The 16245-nt window shown below is 41.6% G+C and overlaps 1 protein-coding gene across 4 annotated transcripts; it reads right to left on the bottom strand.

Annotated features, from left to right (window-relative positions):
• Window positions 1-3184: 3184 nt before the first annotated feature.
• Window positions 3185-12988, bottom strand: LOC128630168 (E3 ubiquitin-protein ligase UBR2-like). 4 transcript variants are annotated; one of them, XR_008394468.1, is made up of 3 exons: window positions 12852-12988; window positions 11813-11857; window positions 3185-3376 (listed from the first exon to the last, which is right to left on the bottom strand). XR_008394468.1 is itself a non-coding variant. In XM_053678793.1 (3 exons), exons 1-3 carry the CDS (start codon window positions 12956-12958, stop codon window positions 5883-5885), a joined length of 225 nt encoding a protein of 74 aa, XP_053534768.1. In that variant the 5' UTR covers window positions 12959-12988; the 3' UTR covers window positions 4763-5882. The 4 variants fall into 4 exon arrangements, 1 of the variants encoding a protein (XP_053534768.1); XM_053678793.1 differs by lacking the exon at window positions 3185-3376 and adding an exon at window positions 4763-5955; XR_008394470.1 differs by lacking the exon at window positions 3185-3376 and adding an exon at window positions 7481-7513.
• Window positions 12989-16245: the final 3257 nt, after the last annotated feature.

Raw genomic sequence — 16245 nt, 5'->3', positions numbered from 1 at the left:
CATCCGCCCTGTCAATAAGCGCCAACCAGTTTACCCGAAACCGATGATTTTTAAAACAATAATATAATATAAAATATATATAATTAATAAGCATGTATTGCCTTGTCAACTGTGTCAGTGCTTCTCACTACTCCTGCAGTTACCCTGCCCTGTGTGCTTTCCATGTTTTGCTCCTCTACCAAAGATTAGGTCATAACTGTTCCCTCATATCAAAGTGTGTCACCTTGAGAAAACAAACACTCTCAGTAGCTGTGTAATTGTGCAAGCAATTGTTAACAAAAAAAGGAAAAAAATTCTCACCAGTTTTTGCTTGCAATCTGGGCTCTGTTGCATCCTTTGCTCCAGACTATGCAGTTGAGGAAGATCTTGCAGGGCAGTAAATCTTCATCAATATCCAAAGACTGCACCTGGAACACCTGTAGTTGAAGCAAGCTCAGTGGTTTGTTGGTCCAGCACCATCTCTAATTTAGTCAACACCTCCCTCAGCATGGCTATGGTAAAGAAGTTAACAATATTTACAAACGATACACACTACAAAACTGTACAGCTCCATCCTCAGTCTTATTCCTAACCTACACAAATTCCAGTAAGATGGCTGAGTGGAAATCACGGTTAATTAATACTTACAAAAGAAAGTCAATCAGAAAGCAGAAGAATACTTGGTACAGCCGATACTGAAAAAAAAAAATTATTGTATCATTCTTTTTAAAATTTTAGTATCAACTTGGTACAGATACTTTTGACATCACAACTTACCAATTACAACATCCTTGAATTGCATGGATGCCAAGGATATTTTCCCATTCATTTGCAACAGATAGCTGCACAGTGACAGGGGCGGCTGTGGATCAGGTGGTAGAGCGGGTTGTCCACTAATCGTAGGGTTGGCCGTTCGATTCCCGGCCAGCAGGACTCCACATGCCGAAGTGTCCTTGGGCAAGACACTGAACCCCAAGTTGCTCCCGATGGCAAGTTAGCGCCTTGCATGGCAGCTCTGATACCACTGGTGTGTGAATGGGTGAATGAGACACACTGTAAAGTGCTATATAAGTGCGCCATTTACCATTTTACCATTTATTGACACAAAAGCGGAGTCCATTCCATTCCATGGTGTTTTAATTAACGGAAGTAAAAAAAGAGATGAAGAGAAGGGTGGGGTCTTAGGAAGCAATAAAAAGAACAGGTGACTAGATGAGAGAAAGCGGGACGCGGAAATGAGCGCCAGGTGAGAATGGCGGAGCTGATGGTGTGTGTTTGCCAAGGACCATGCTAATGCTCTTACTGTGGATTATAACCTTGTGGATATTGATTCAGGAGGCTGGCGAACACTTCGGGAATATTCTGCCAAGGTGAATAAACGAGCGAGCGGAGTTTTGAGGGTTCGAAGGCACATCACGGGTTTGAGATCCTTTCTTTAATACTTTTGTGGAGAACCAGTATGTTTAAATCGTTGGATGTTACTGTCTGTAAAGAACTCCGAGTGTTAAGCGGAATCTGACTGCTCTTTCCCATGCTTTCGGGTTCACGAACTCCCGTACGCCTAAATCACCGCCATTGAAGTGCAGCTTTAAAGTGAACAACTTTTTTGTTTTGGTTAAGAATTATTTTGGGGTTAAATGTTTTATTTTCTGCCTTTTGTGTGTGAAAATTTTCTTTTATGAATAGAGCCTTGTTTCCTTATGGGTGCATTTATTAATCCCACGTAGGGGAACTTTTTGGTTTTCATTATTTCGGTTTCTATGACTGAAACGATCTGTATTTTCTTATGTTTATTGCATAAATAATAATAAACTTATTTTGTAAGAATTGAGTAGCCTTATTCTGAGTGATGTCCAAATTATAAGTTATAAGTGACTGTTAATTTGAACTGTCTGGCGTCCAAACCCCATAAGGTACCACGCTACAGAGTGGCGCCCAAATGGGGACCGAACCGTAAGATTTAGAAAGTTTAGTTGGGGTACTGAACTTAACAGACTTGGACATTTGCGTTAGTGATGGACTTGACCATTGTTAATTATTGTGAAATACAGTGTGTACATATATTTTCAGTTTTTCTGGTTGGTGTTTACATGAAATGTATGGTTATTGAGAACATTCAGGAGTCTGTGTAACTACTTGCTGCTCTGTATTGTTTCTCTTCTTCCCTGGAAATGTCTACCCCTACCCCTCGAATCAAGCGAATCATTACTCTTGTCTTCTTGATGAAGGAAAGAGCCAGGCTCCCACATTCAGTGGAAAAGCAGAGACTGCCTGTGATTTTGCAAGCAGCTGTTATCTGCCTTGTACCAAAAGCTCAATGGAAGGGAAACCGCTCCCAGCCTTTTTCGGGTGTAGACCTCTCGCTGATAGGTGAACTTGGCGACCAGTACTTTATGGAAAATTTTCCAGTCACGTTCAGAGTCTTATTGAGCAACGAAAGAGCCAGGCTTCCACTTTCTGTAGAAAACCAGAGACTCCCTTTCATTTTGTAAGCAAATGTTAACTGCTTTGCTACAAAGGCACAAAAGAAGGAAATCTGCTCTGTCCAAGGTCTCGCTTTCCGGCTGTTCCTAGAGGACCTGATCCTACGGTGATGACAACCGGTCAGTTATTAAAGCAAAGTTCAAAATTGCTAGCTTGTTTCTGCCCAGTCTCGAACCAGGGACCTTTTGCGTGTGAAGCAAACGTGATAACCACTACATTACAGAAACCACGACAGAAACACCCTTTAGCTGTTGCCTATGGTCTGCTGATGAGAAGAGCACATAGTTAAACTTTTGTTCAGCCATCTGCTTTGAAATGTGATCCATGTCTATCTCCATGAAAGACTTGGCAACAAATGCCACACATATCTCAAGATTTTCAAAATCACTGAACCTTTCCTCAGATTCCTGCCCAAGCCTGGACAGGAGGTCACAATACTCGAGTACATCCAAAACTTTGCTTGCATTTGCATGGCTTTCTTTCTATCTTTACCAATGACGGGAAGTGTTGCAATCTTTTGTTTTTCAATTGCTGAAGGTAAAATGACAGTTTTGCTTTAAATACTTTCACAGCACTGATCATATCACATATGGTTTTGTCTTTACCTTGTAACTGAAGATTGAGCTGATTCAGTTTCTCTGTCACATCAGCCAAGAATGCAAGATCAAGCAGCCATCAGACAACAGGTTAGTGTCCCCCCCCCCCCCCCCCCCCCCCAAGTTCCATTAAAGCCTTAATTTCACTCACCAAGGAAATAAAACGGTGAAGTACCTTACTCCTACTCAACCATCTGACTTCTGTATGAAGGAGATCGCCATACTCTGCAGAAATTTTGAATACAAATTCTTACATTCAGCCATAATCCAGTCCAGACATTCCGTCATCTGCTCTGTGCAGCACTGCTTCATACACGCTGTAGGAGAAAATAAAGACTTCAGATCATCACCATCATCACCATCATTATCACTATCACCATCATCGTCCTCATAATCATCGTCATTGTCATCATTGCCATCATTGTCACCCTCATTGCCGTCATCATCATAGTCACAGTCATCATCGTCGTCACCATCATCATAATCATAATCATAATCGTTCTGATCATCGTAATCATAATCACCATCATCGTAATCATCATCATCATCATCATCACCATCATCGCCGTCATATCATCGTCATTATCATCATCATCACCATCGTTATCATCATCATCGTCGCCGTCATCATTATCTTCATCGTCATCATCATTGTCATCATCATGGTCATAGTCATCATCTATTGTCATCATCATCATAGTCACCATCATCGTCATCATGATCATCATCGTCAACATCATCGTCGTCATCAACATCGTCAACATTGTCACCATGATCATCACACTCCAATGCCCTACAAAACCCTAAAAAAAACTCAGAAAACCTCCGAAACCCTCCGAAATGCTAAAAAACTCAAAACCCGCCAAAACAGTCCAAAAACCCCTCAAACCCTCCAAACCTGAAAAAACTCTCCAAAAAAAAAAACCCCTCAAAACCCCAAAAGTTGCAGCTTTATTACAGATGTGTTGAAAATGTTTAATTTCTCAAGGGTTTACATTGGAGATCCCCTAATGGTCAAAAGAATAAAGACATGTAGAACCGCAGCACAGTAAACCTTTACTGTGTGTAAAGGCCAAGAAGAAATAAGCAGCTGATATACACATCAGATAAAGTATTTCCTGAAGGAGCCGGGCCAGACTGGGACAGAAATTGGGACAGAAACTGGGTCTCACACCCACCCGGTCCTCCCCATACACAATAATACATGTTTGATGTGAACATTAATAAAGCTATTGACCTGTAGCTGCATGATTTCATGTACAGTGCTGCTGTCACATGATTAGCTGAGTGTATATGGGCCATTGTTCCAGTGATACAATAGAGACTATAATAATTAGAAAATATATTTATAATTAAAATCTACAAGTTAATATAGGAAATTTAAGTAAGACTAGTGAATTTAAATTCAATTTGCATATCCCTCATCAAAAAAAAAGTTGAGCAGACACGACAGTACGTTTTTTTATCCATGAACACGCATATGTACATAAAATTAATCAGATCTCTACACTTAAAGGTCGTAAACCCTGTTACCTCAGTGTCAAGCCTGTTACCCTTGTGTAAACAGTGTTACCTCAGTGTCAAGCCTGTTACCCTTGTGTAAACAGTGTTACCTCAGTGTCAAGCCTGTTACCCTTGTGTAACCAGTGTTACCTCAGTGTCAAGCCTGTTACCCTTGTGTAAACAGTGTTACCCTCATGTCAACTATAAAGTTTGTATCTCCATGTGCTCCATGTACTGTGAAGTATCTGGTGTTAAATTTTGGGAAAATGAAGAAAACTAAAGTACAAGTTACACTCTAAACACAAGCTCCATTAAATCATCTTCAGAGAAATGCTGTTACTACAGACTTCATATAGTAACTGATACTCTAGATAAATATCCCCGCTCATGCCAAGGGACCAAGTGGACACACACATTCATGATAAAAAGAGACTTTATTTACAGTTTACATTTTCATATCACTATAATTTGATTAAAATTACACCTCTTATTTAACAGTTCAGATCAGTAGTTCATAGAGTACAGAAGATACCAATAAGGCCACGTTGTGAAGCACACACACATAAAAGGACACATTTTGATATTTTGTAAAATAGTTAGTAAAATTAGAATAATTTTAAGAATTTATTTATTTATTTATTTATTTTTAAATAGCAAGCTTTTTGTGCCAATTGACAGGCGTGTCTGAGTCAGTGAGGGCAGAGCTTAAGTATAATCTGAACTGTATAACATTACCACTAGCTTCTGTTTTTATTTCTTTAGTATTTGTGGGCATAAAAGCCTGCCTATAATTAAACAGTATAATAGTTTAGTAATATCAGCTGTGCTAGCCCGTCACCTACCCACAGCACTAGTTAACATAGCGAACATTAACGTTACCTCCCCAGCAGTCGCTATACAGCATTAAATAGATGATCAAGCTGAACAAGTGGAAAGAAAAGCTAACGGATGTCACATGATTAAGTTGAAAAAAAATTCACATAAGCTCCACCCATACTGAACCAGGAACACCCGTCACATGGCAAATTCAGTATATACTGACTGTGTGTGCGAGAAAGAGAGAGGTAATGCAACACATGTCCAGCAGAGGGAGCTGGTGAACTGTGTGTTTCTCCAGTACACACACCCCAGAGATAAAAGAGAAGAGAGATTTTCCTCCCATTAACCACAGCATGAGGTCATTAAATAACACAGAAATGAAATAAAATGCATTTTTAAATCCAAACCTGTGACTGTAAATGTATGTATAGTGTATGTGAACATGTACGCATGTGTGTGTGTGTGTGTGTGTTTACAGTCACAGTGTGTTTTGCTGGTCTCCTAGCTGCGAGTTTCACTCTCAAAGGCGGGCTTATCGTAGTGCAGTGGCACTTCAAACACACTGCCTCCAAACCTGCAAGCCAATCACAGCACAGCGTACAGTCATTGAATAGAGCCTCCATATGGAAGCGTACCTCTGCACTGAGGAGCACGCCCTCCTAAACAGTTAGGGCAGCTACGAGAAAACAGGTTCCCAGTCCATCACTGAATGCAGAAATACATAACCAGAGCCATCTCTCCCTACAGCTCTTGCCTGGCGTCCCACTGAAGATAAGCAGGGTTGAGCCTGGCCAGTACTGGGAGACCTCCTGGGGAAAACTAAGCTTGCTGATGGAAGTGGTAATAGTGAGACCAGCAGGGGGGGCTCACCCTGTGGTCTGTGTGGGGTCTAATGGCCCAATATAGTGACGGGGACACTACTGTATAAACAGCACTGTCTTTTGGATGAGACATTAAACTGAGGTCCTGACTCTCTGTGGTCATTAAAAATATAAAACATAAATAAAAATAAATAAAAATAAAATAAAATAAAAAAAAGAGTAGGGGTATAACCCCAGTGTCCTGCCCAAATTCCCTCATTGGCCTTCTCGATCACCCCCTAATAATCCCCATCTCTGAATTGGCTACATCACTCTCTCCTCTCCACTAATAGCTGGTGTGTGGTGGGAGATCTGGAGCACTATGACTGCTGTCCCATCATCCATGTGGAGGATACGCACTAGTGGTCTCCTCCCAGTGTAAAGCACTTTGAGTGTCTAGAAAAGTGCTATAGAAATATAACTGTAACCAAGTAACTTGAAGATGCCCCACCTGCCAGAGAAAATCACCATGAAACCTGCCCTGGATCTCCACAGGTCAACTCAGTGACAAGACCAAGACCAAAAACTGTCAGCCACTGTGAAGAACACCGCTGCTGAGCTATTCCCATTAGATGGAGAAAAGTATTAGAACAGCAAGGGCAATTATTTTTGGTTTGCTATATACGGGAAACATTTGGGCTTGAGATCAAACGATGAATAGGAGTTGATTAACAAATTTAGATGTAAATATTAGGAAATTAAATTCTGGTCAAATAACTTAAAATATGGCACCTTGTGTTTAAACCTACCCATTTTTCAAATGATCGAAAATATTGGAACATGTTTGGAATGTCCTAAAAATGACCGACATATCTCAAACCCAAATGTCTTCAGTGTATAGTAAAACCAAATCCTGGGCTTCAGAGGAAACTGTATTGAGAGACCAGCGCATGTCCTGACACCATGTTTCCATCGAACCATACAGGTGTGTGCTTCCAAAATAATACACCCCCCCCCCACACACACACACACACACAGTGAACAAACTAGCTTATTAGCAGCAGCTTCTGGAATTCAGCAAGGCAGGCTGAAATACAGTGTGTGTGTGCATGCGCACTTCTCACCTTCATGTGTGTGGTCAGCAGGACCCAGCTGCTCTGTTGCATGCAGAGATTCATATCCAGAAAAGGCAGCATCGCTGTGTGAGAGACTCGGAGTTGGGGTGTATGCTGGAGACTGAGTCACAGTGTGTGTGAAAGTACTCAGTGCTGCTGGGAAATGAATGCAAAGCAGAAGTGACCGTCTACATGTGCTGCTCCTCAACATCCGTCTCTAGAGAGATGAGAAACTCTCATGAATCCATTTACGCACACACCTCACCTCTACTCTGAGGGATTTGAGGATGTCACACGTACATCGGGCAGGTCCTATGATCCATCAGCCATGGCTCAACACATGCCTTATGGAAGAAGTGACCACACAGACAGACAGACAGACAGACAGACACACACAGGGTAAGACTGATAATGTGCTATGGACACAATTCTGTCTTGCAGGGTTTCAGAATGTAAAGTTTCGAGTCCAGAGCTCTGAGGTGTACACTGGCACTGCAGAGAATCCTGTACCCTCCTCACTCTCATCTCATGCAGTGCATTCTGGGAATTACAGTCTTACTGATAATCCACAAACTCCACATTTCAAGTCCACCAGCACTGTAACAGAGGTAATTTCCTACTGCCTAACTCATATTCTCTACCCCTAACCCCTTAACTCCAAAAGCCTAACCCCTAGCCCATTAGCACCAAGTGCTTGTGATCAGGGTGTGGTTCAGGAGGTATGGAGAGTTCAGTTCCTCGTTCTAAAGATATTGAGACCACAGTGTCAGAAACTGAAACTCCTCCACCTGGATTTTCTGCTGTCTGTGTTGTAAACAACATTAATCTGAATTTGACTAAACCAGAAGAAATAAATGTCACAGCGTCTCATCAGATTGTTTCCAAATAAGCAATCAGACCTCCCCACCAAACAATCAGCTTTAGGGGTACGGTACACTTTAGTATTTTTACTTTTAACTATATGTTTTCTTACTCTTCCTCAAATAGAGATGTTCTATGCGTAGTAAAAGGTCGGTTGTACCGGAGCTGAAGTTTCTCTTTTCTTTTTCTTGCTGAGTAAGAAAAGTCCAGAAAGCAGGAGGGCAGTTCTCAATAGAGGAATTGTTTTTGAAAGTTTTTGCTAGAATGCTTGCAATTTCTTTTTTGAAGTCAGGAGTGTGCCGTGCTGTTGTATTTGTATGTGTTGTATTTACAGTGACCAGCGTGTGCAGAAAGCGCAGGACCTGGTCCAGGCCGAGTCACAGCTGCACAGCCTCATGATGGACAGCGTTAATCAGAACTCAGGACCCAGTTGGCTCCCGCTGTCATGGCAACAGGGCCCAGACCAACACACGACGATGGATGATGTCAAAACCACGCCACCCTGCCATAACCTCAGCCCACCTGCTGTGGTGGATCTCACCCAATCAGGATCGGACGAGATGGAGATGATGAGAATGGATGGAGGGATGGAGGTGAAGGATGAGCATGTGATGGATTTATCTACACAGGTGACAGGACAGTTATTTTGGACAAGTGTTTAAGAGCATAAATGATGAGGAGCGTTTAATCATAGAGGAGAAATCCGATCATACACACTCACTCAAATCAGACCTTGCACATTTCTCCTTTCATGCAATCAGATTCATCTGTAGTTCTGTTGGGAATTGAGTCAAACTTACCAAAAGCATTATCAGAGGTGGACTTTGATTCAAAAGCCTGCATCGAGTTTGATGCTGATGCATCTAAACCTCTGCCATTGGAGCTATAGATGAATCTGACCCCACACCCAACAATGATAGTGGTAGGCAGAAATCAGTATATTTCACTGCAGCAGACGAGTCCTTGCTCTGCCCCACCAAGAAGAAAAAACTGAAAGTCATCTATGATGGTGAGGAAGAGGGGCATGAAGAAGAAGAGGTGGAGAAACCTGTTTTGGCTAGCAGTCCATTAGCTCGCAGCTTCATGGGCCTCAGATCTTCCACACCCGAATCCATGCTGAATAATGGCACCAACCGCAGATGCAGCATGAACACATCAATCGCATCATGACACTCATGAGTAGAGTCACAGCTGCAGGATATGGAGGAGGAAGAGGAGGAACCAGAGATGAAAGAGGAAAAATTAGAGGAGTGGGAGGAGCCAGAGGACGAGCCAGAGCCTAGTGAACACATGGTTGAGTGCGAGGAGGAAGAGGAAGGTGATGGTAAAGAGCTTCACTGACGTTCAACTGGCCTCTAGTGAAGTTGTGCATCAGTGTGCAGCCACTGAAGTGCAGAGTCCAAATGATGTCAAACATCAAGAGGAATCGTTTGATTCACTGGTGCATTCTGGGAAACAGTGTTTGTCTGAAGGGAGGAAACAGGAAGCACTGGACTTTTTTCTGAAGGCCATTGACATTAACACTGGAGACAGTGAGATACAACTGCTCATCAGCTTACTGTACAGACACCCGAGTCACTGACACACACACACACACACACACCTGCTCATAATCCAACCATACAGACACAGGCACTGACACACACAGTGTGTGGGTGGGTCTTCCAGCTAAAGTGGTTTAGAATTAGGCCTAGATTTGAGGAATGCTGTATGGTGCGTGCTCTATGCCATATGAGGAGTTTTGTACATCAAAGCAAGCACTGATCATGTTTGGGGACACAAGCTCCGCCTGCTTGCCCTTTATGTACGTTATGCAACATGGCTAAAAATTTTTTGACTTTTTCTTCAATTAAAGCACTGAGATGAACAGCCACATCTGTTTCAGATTCATATTTACACTTACTCTTGCACTATTAACACTAAATCCCATTACCTGTATTTATGAATATTAACATTTGCTATTTTCATTACTTCTGCTACTCCAATTAATAATCTTGCTGTTCATATTGTTATTTAATAATATAACTGTCAATCCAGCATCTAAAATTTTCACACTCCAACCAGACATCCCAAATAGCAAGTACGTTTGGGCCACATGTGGGTATTATCCGTCACATATGGCCTAGATATAGCACCGCTGAACAGATATGGGCCAAATTGTGACCATATTTGTCCTCGTCCTGCAGAGTATCGTCATTAGAGAACAGCAAGTCATGACGGGACACGCCAAACACATTCATGCCCTTCAGAGAGGAGATGTGGCACTGCAGCTCAGGGTCGGAGCGGCACGCAGACGAGTGGAGCGACTGCAGCTGCAGCCGAGTGGAGGACGAGTACGTGTCCTCCAGTGTGAAAAGCTCCTTCAGCTCCTGCTTAGAGAAGTACCGAAATGGGTCCTTAAACACCTATAGTAGGAAAACACACACGTGCACATACATGTGCAAATACACACACAAGCACACACATGACGAAAATATATCGTATAGATGTACCGGTTCAAGTAAGAATTTTAAATACGCAACCAGGAAAAAAAAAACAAAAACATTTGTACACCCTGGCACATGTGTTTTTGTTTTTTTTTAAAGTTTTAAAATAATAATAAGAACATTAATACTGAAATAACATACACACAAATATGCTGTGAAATCTTAAACTTTTAAATGTTATATTTCAATTTTTTGCACATACTCAACATCTCCCAGATTCATCAAGAGCTTCACCCAGGTTACTTTTCTTAAAGTTCTCAAATGAACAGAGCTCCTTACTGCTTCCCCTGAGGTCCACAGGAACACTGCTCTTTTTAGGGCTTCAACAATTAGTTTTATAAACAAATACTCTCGACTATTTTTAATCAACTACTCCTGGGTAGCTGGAGTACTACTCCACTAAGCTTTTGTGGAGTGCCTTAAGCAGAATGAACTTAAGAATGCATTTAGGCGACTTATTAGAAGGAATGTAAAAAGTGAGTTCTTAAAAAAAAAATTTAAAAATAAATGAAGATAAATAAATAAAACCTGAGATGTATCTTGATCTCAGGTTTCCCTTATCGATGGCTTGTAACTTGCTTATCCAAGTCGATGGATGTAACTACCACCCCAAAGTGACGGTACAGAGAAAGGATACATGGCGTAATGGACTATCAAAAATCAACAGATATTAAATGAAAACCTGACTGCCTCTGACAGAAAGCTTCAAATGTGCCGTGGTTGGATCTTCCAGCAGGACAGTGATCCAAAACATACATCAAGATCAACACAAAAACGGTTTACTGCTACTTTATTTGTTACACAAATACAAACACACACACACACACACACACACACACACACACACACACACGCACACACGTTTGTAGTGCTTGTGTAGTTTCAGTTTGAATGTGTAAGCTCTGGGAGATTCACACACTAGAGGGTTTGAGTGGTTTCCCCCTGCAGTGTCTCCAGTTTTACAAATGCAGTAAAAATGGGAGACAGGAGTTAAGTGGTGCAGAGACACACACACATATACACACACATATACACACATATACACACACATATACACACATATACACACACATATACACACACATATACACACATATACACACACACACACACACACACACACACACACACACACACACACACACACATACTGACTGGTATGTAAATACCTGTTATATTTCTCCTCCCTGTTTGCATCATTGATATTCAAAGACCTGCAAATAAACCAGACACAAACACACATAAGCTCAATGATACACACCTCTCAGCTCAGGGGTGCATTAACACAGCAGCCTGCACTCTGACCCCCACCTCATTATACTTTAATAATGTCCAGTGGATATATTCTGATGTATATATATAACAAGTTCAATCACCTGATTTCTTTAGCTTTTGATACTCTACGGCTGCTCCTAAGGCCATACAGACTTCATATGAATCCATAATGAACTTTTTCACACTATCTGTTGTTACCCAGATGAGGATGGGTTCCCTTCTGAGTCGGGTTCCTCTCAAGGTTTCTTCCTCTTAAAACATCTTAGGGAGTTTTCCTCACCACCGTCGCCACTCAATGGCTTGCTCAGTTGGGATAAATTCACACCTTTAATATCTGTATACCGTGTTGATATTTCTGTAAAGCTGCTTTGAAACAGTGTCTATTGTAAAAAGCGCTATACAAATAAAATTGAACTGAACTGCACTTACTCCTAAGGTCATATCAGGTTAACGTTCTTTGCTTCCCCATGAGGCGCAATAAGTTTACAGACTATGAAAGTAACACTGGCTTGATCTAAGACAGTGAAAAAATAGTCAAGTGCACATAGCAAGCTTTGTTTCATGCTTTGTGTCGATGATCAGCTCACTGTATTGGGTCAAAAAATAAATAAATATCTGCAGATCGCATATTTAAGCCAAACACATCCAATTTCTATCTACATCTTATCGATCACCACACATCCATGAAGACTTTCATGTACATCACAGATTAGATTTTTGACTTTTCAGTCACAAAACATCCCGACTGATTGATTAATATTAGCTAATTTATTGTGATTGCTCATATAGAGGTCATATTATTTTCTAGACAAACTATTTACTGTTAGCTGCTGATCTATTGCCTATATCCACAAACATTTGAAAGCAGCAAAACTTTTTATTTGGGATTAAGTAGAAGGCTGTCTAGAAGTAACATTTTGCCCAACTCCTCACCTCTGCCAGCAGTGAGAGTGCATGATGTGGCCACAGCTGCCGGTATGGGTACCAAAGGACAGGTCAGGGTGCATGAAGAGGGGATCATAGCTCTCTGGAACACACATGTATCCTCCAGAAATAAGCACACTGGCTACTCAAACCTATCCAATTACTGGACTTGCACACTGTAAACCATAAGCTTACCTGGATTGTGAGGGGTCTTTTGCGGTTTCTTGGACATGACCGTAGAGCGTTGGACAAAGGCAGCGAGCACCATGGTGGTGCCATCAGGTAGGATCTCCTGCGCTTCGTGACACAGGATACACATCTCCATCTGCCTCCTCTCTCCTCCTCTGGCACGCCAACGACGAGGTCCCACACACCAGAGCACCATCACATGAACTGGGGCTGTACCAAGCAGAGACAGATGGTTACAAGTACACTATAACCTTAATTTTATGTTAAGGTACTTCTGAATTTGTTAAAATAATCAATGTTGAATAAATGGGTTCATCTTTTTTTAATCACCAGGAAATTGCTAAAAATGGCCTAGGATCCTCTCTACTCATTTACCCCAACAGAAAATGCTCGAAATGAATATGCAAGATAAAGAGTTTAAGGATGGGAATTTACTTATGTTATGTGAAGACCACCATTATATGCAAGAACTTTTAGGACAAAGAACAGACAACTGCTCAGCAAAGTCAAGGAAGTGTTGATGCATGCATTTACTGACATAAATGTACTGATTGGATATTGAGAATACAATACAAGTTGACTTATTAAAAACACTGCGTCACTACGAGCATGCTTAGGTACCCATGCTCTGCTGATGTAGAGGCTGAGGCGTCCAGATCCTCTGAATCCTGCGTGAGCAGATCTATGTACTTATTGATAAAATGACTCTGGCTCTGTAATGTTTGAGCCATGGTCTTTTTCCAGCACAGTTCAGCTTTCCTTTTTCTCTCTGCTTTGTCTTTGTCCCACACAGTCTGCAACACACACACACACACACACACTCACACACACACACACACACACACACACACACACACACACACACACACACACGCACGCACGCACGTAGATTTAAGCTCTTCAACACTTTAAATGGTAATGTTTAATATGTTAGTGGAATAGAAAGTTGCTCAAAGTCTGACCTCCTTGTGACAATGCCCTGTTCCTTCACAGGGAGGTGCAGCAGCTGTGCACTCGCGCATCGTTTTAATGCTAACCACCATCTGTGTAGAAAAAGACACATAATTTAGGAAAATACTTCTACAAGAAAACGATACAGCAGTGCAGTTAGAACTACATGCACACACAATCAAAGTCTGCAAAACTAAGGCAGATGTTCAATAGAACACATTTGTGTACTAAAAAGTATACACACACACCATACCATTAAATACTGAAGATGCATTACAATTTTACTAACATTTAATTTGCCTGTTTCTCTTCAAAGTACATACTGCAATACATCATTAGCCTTGGCCTACACCATGGCCTTCATATGTACATGTTCTGCCTGGTGCAGGTGTCCTGACAGTTTTCATTATATGGAAAATAAAATGCACACATCACAGTGCATGGAAATTCAGTTTGTGTAGTAAGCATTCCTTACATGTCATTTAAATATTCATGTTGACATACAGCTTTTAATAATATGCACAATAAGCCACATCAAAACACCCCTAGGGCCACCTACAGATGATCAGCAGCAAAACCGCTTTGGGACAGTGAAGCATTTGTGCTTCTCCGTGGTGAGAGGTGCTGCTTTGCCTACCGGCCACGCCACCTTGAGTGGTGTTGCACTGCTTGGATTTCAAACAGGTCTTGATGCAGCACTGCTTTAAACTTCATGGTAAAAACGCTCATCTTTTGTATGTTGCACCTACCTTCAGTGAGCGAATTGTAAAACATGCTAGGCTGCCACCTGCTGGACATATTAGGTGCACGCATAGAGAGAGTAAGGCAAATTGCAAACTTAATCAAGATGTAATTTTACTTTAAGGATCCAGCGAATCATGTCTTTGTGCACTTCCAAGTGAGGCGCGCACTGCAAGGTCTCTAACAGAGCCAGGATGCTTGTAGTGTTGCCGGGGGCTTCACCGGGACCTGTGATACAAGAACCACAGATCTAACTACAGGCTTGAGACTTTCTATTGTGTGAGATGATGTACAAAACTTACGGGAGATTTTGAGGGTGAAGTTGAAAGTAACTTCATCGTCATCCCCAATGTTCTCTAGCTGTTGCTGCTCCTCCAGCAGAGCCATGCCTATCAAGTGCAGCACCTGTAGCAACACACACATACAGAATTGTGAACACTACTCAGTCATTAAAAAGTGATGCTCATGAACACAGCATAGCAAGTGGAATTTTGTTGAATTTACTACACTATCATGTCATTTTAACAAAACATCCAAACATTTACCCTCTGCAGCATGGACTCAGACCAGTGTCCTCCACTGCGCTCCATAGCCCACTGCAGCACAGCTCCCAGCATGCCAAGCAGCACGTCACACTGCAGAATGTTTCCCAAGCTGGCAAACAGTGGGCAGAATGGAGGCAGGGCTACGACACACACAGACACTCATACTTTAGCAATCTGCATTCAACTGACCAATCATTTTCAGATATGACTACAATCACTGAAGAAATAGCTTACCTGGGTCCTCTCCATTCTGTCTCTTAAGCTTTCGCTGAGCTTCCTCTGCCTGTATCCAAAATAAACTACATAAAAATTTAGAAAAACCATTAGTGCTCAAGTGACTAAAGAGAATTACTAAATCTGCCAAAAGCAGCACATCACCTTAAGGGACATCCTCAGCACTAACAGCCAAATCAAAATGCAAATGGATAAGTGCATATATTGAGCTTCCAAAGAGCATTTCCTCATTAGACCACTAGGCACTCAAGCTGGTATTTTGTCATTTATGTGCTTTTCTTTATCAATCACACAAACTGACAGAGGCTCTACACTTAAGAGAAGGAACTAAAGAATGAAGTAACACGTGAGTTGCAGACAGTTTTAGTTACTGCATAGCAGGAGCTCGGGTACATGCTTTAAGTAGTGAATTATTATTTACAAAAACTGTTTTCAGCATTGTAATGCTGTTCTCTCCAGGGAAGGGGTCACAATGTTAACTGATGTCTGCCCCAGAGACAATAACAGCACCGAGACTCTTCCCGTAATGTCTAACCTGAAATCTTCCTGTAATGCTGCAGACCGAGGGGTCCTGGTCCAGGATTTAAGAGAAATTAAGAGAAAAATCAAAATGCTGACTTCCTGTTGAGTTTAGGGTTGTAAACATACAGTACACTGCAGCTCTCCTTCACTAACTCTAATTCACTCCATTTAAACTCACGGTTGCCAGATATCACTAGAAAAGTCAACTCCAGTTTCCATGT

Source organism: Ictalurus punctatus, unplaced genomic scaffold (assembly GCF_001660625.3).
Source record: "Ictalurus punctatus breed USDA103 unplaced genomic scaffold, Coco_2.0 Super-Scaffold_100046, whole genome shotgun sequence".
In the NCBI taxonomy this organism is placed as follows: Eukaryota; Metazoa; Chordata; class Actinopteri; order Siluriformes; family Ictaluridae; genus Ictalurus; species Ictalurus punctatus.
The sequence above is the reverse complement of the archived record's forward strand: the minus strand, read 5'-3'. Positions and strand labels throughout refer to the sequence as shown.

What these genes read in the sequence shown, in the direction of transcription:
- LOC128630168 (XM_053678793.1), bottom strand. Translation starts at nt 12,958, where the DNA reads ATGTGTGTTCCAGAGAGCTATGATCCCCTCTTCATGCACCCTGACCTG. An exon ending in CACTCTCACTGCTGGCAGAG is followed by an intron (nt 11,858 to 12,851) that starts GTGAGGAGTTGG and finishes GTTTATTTGCAG; the next exon opens with GTCTTTGAATATCAATGATG. An exon ending in AGGGAGGAGAAATATAACAG is followed by an intron (nt 5,956 to 11,812) that starts GTATTTACATAC and finishes ATTGGCTTGCAG; the next exon opens with GTTTGGAGGCAGTGTGTTTG.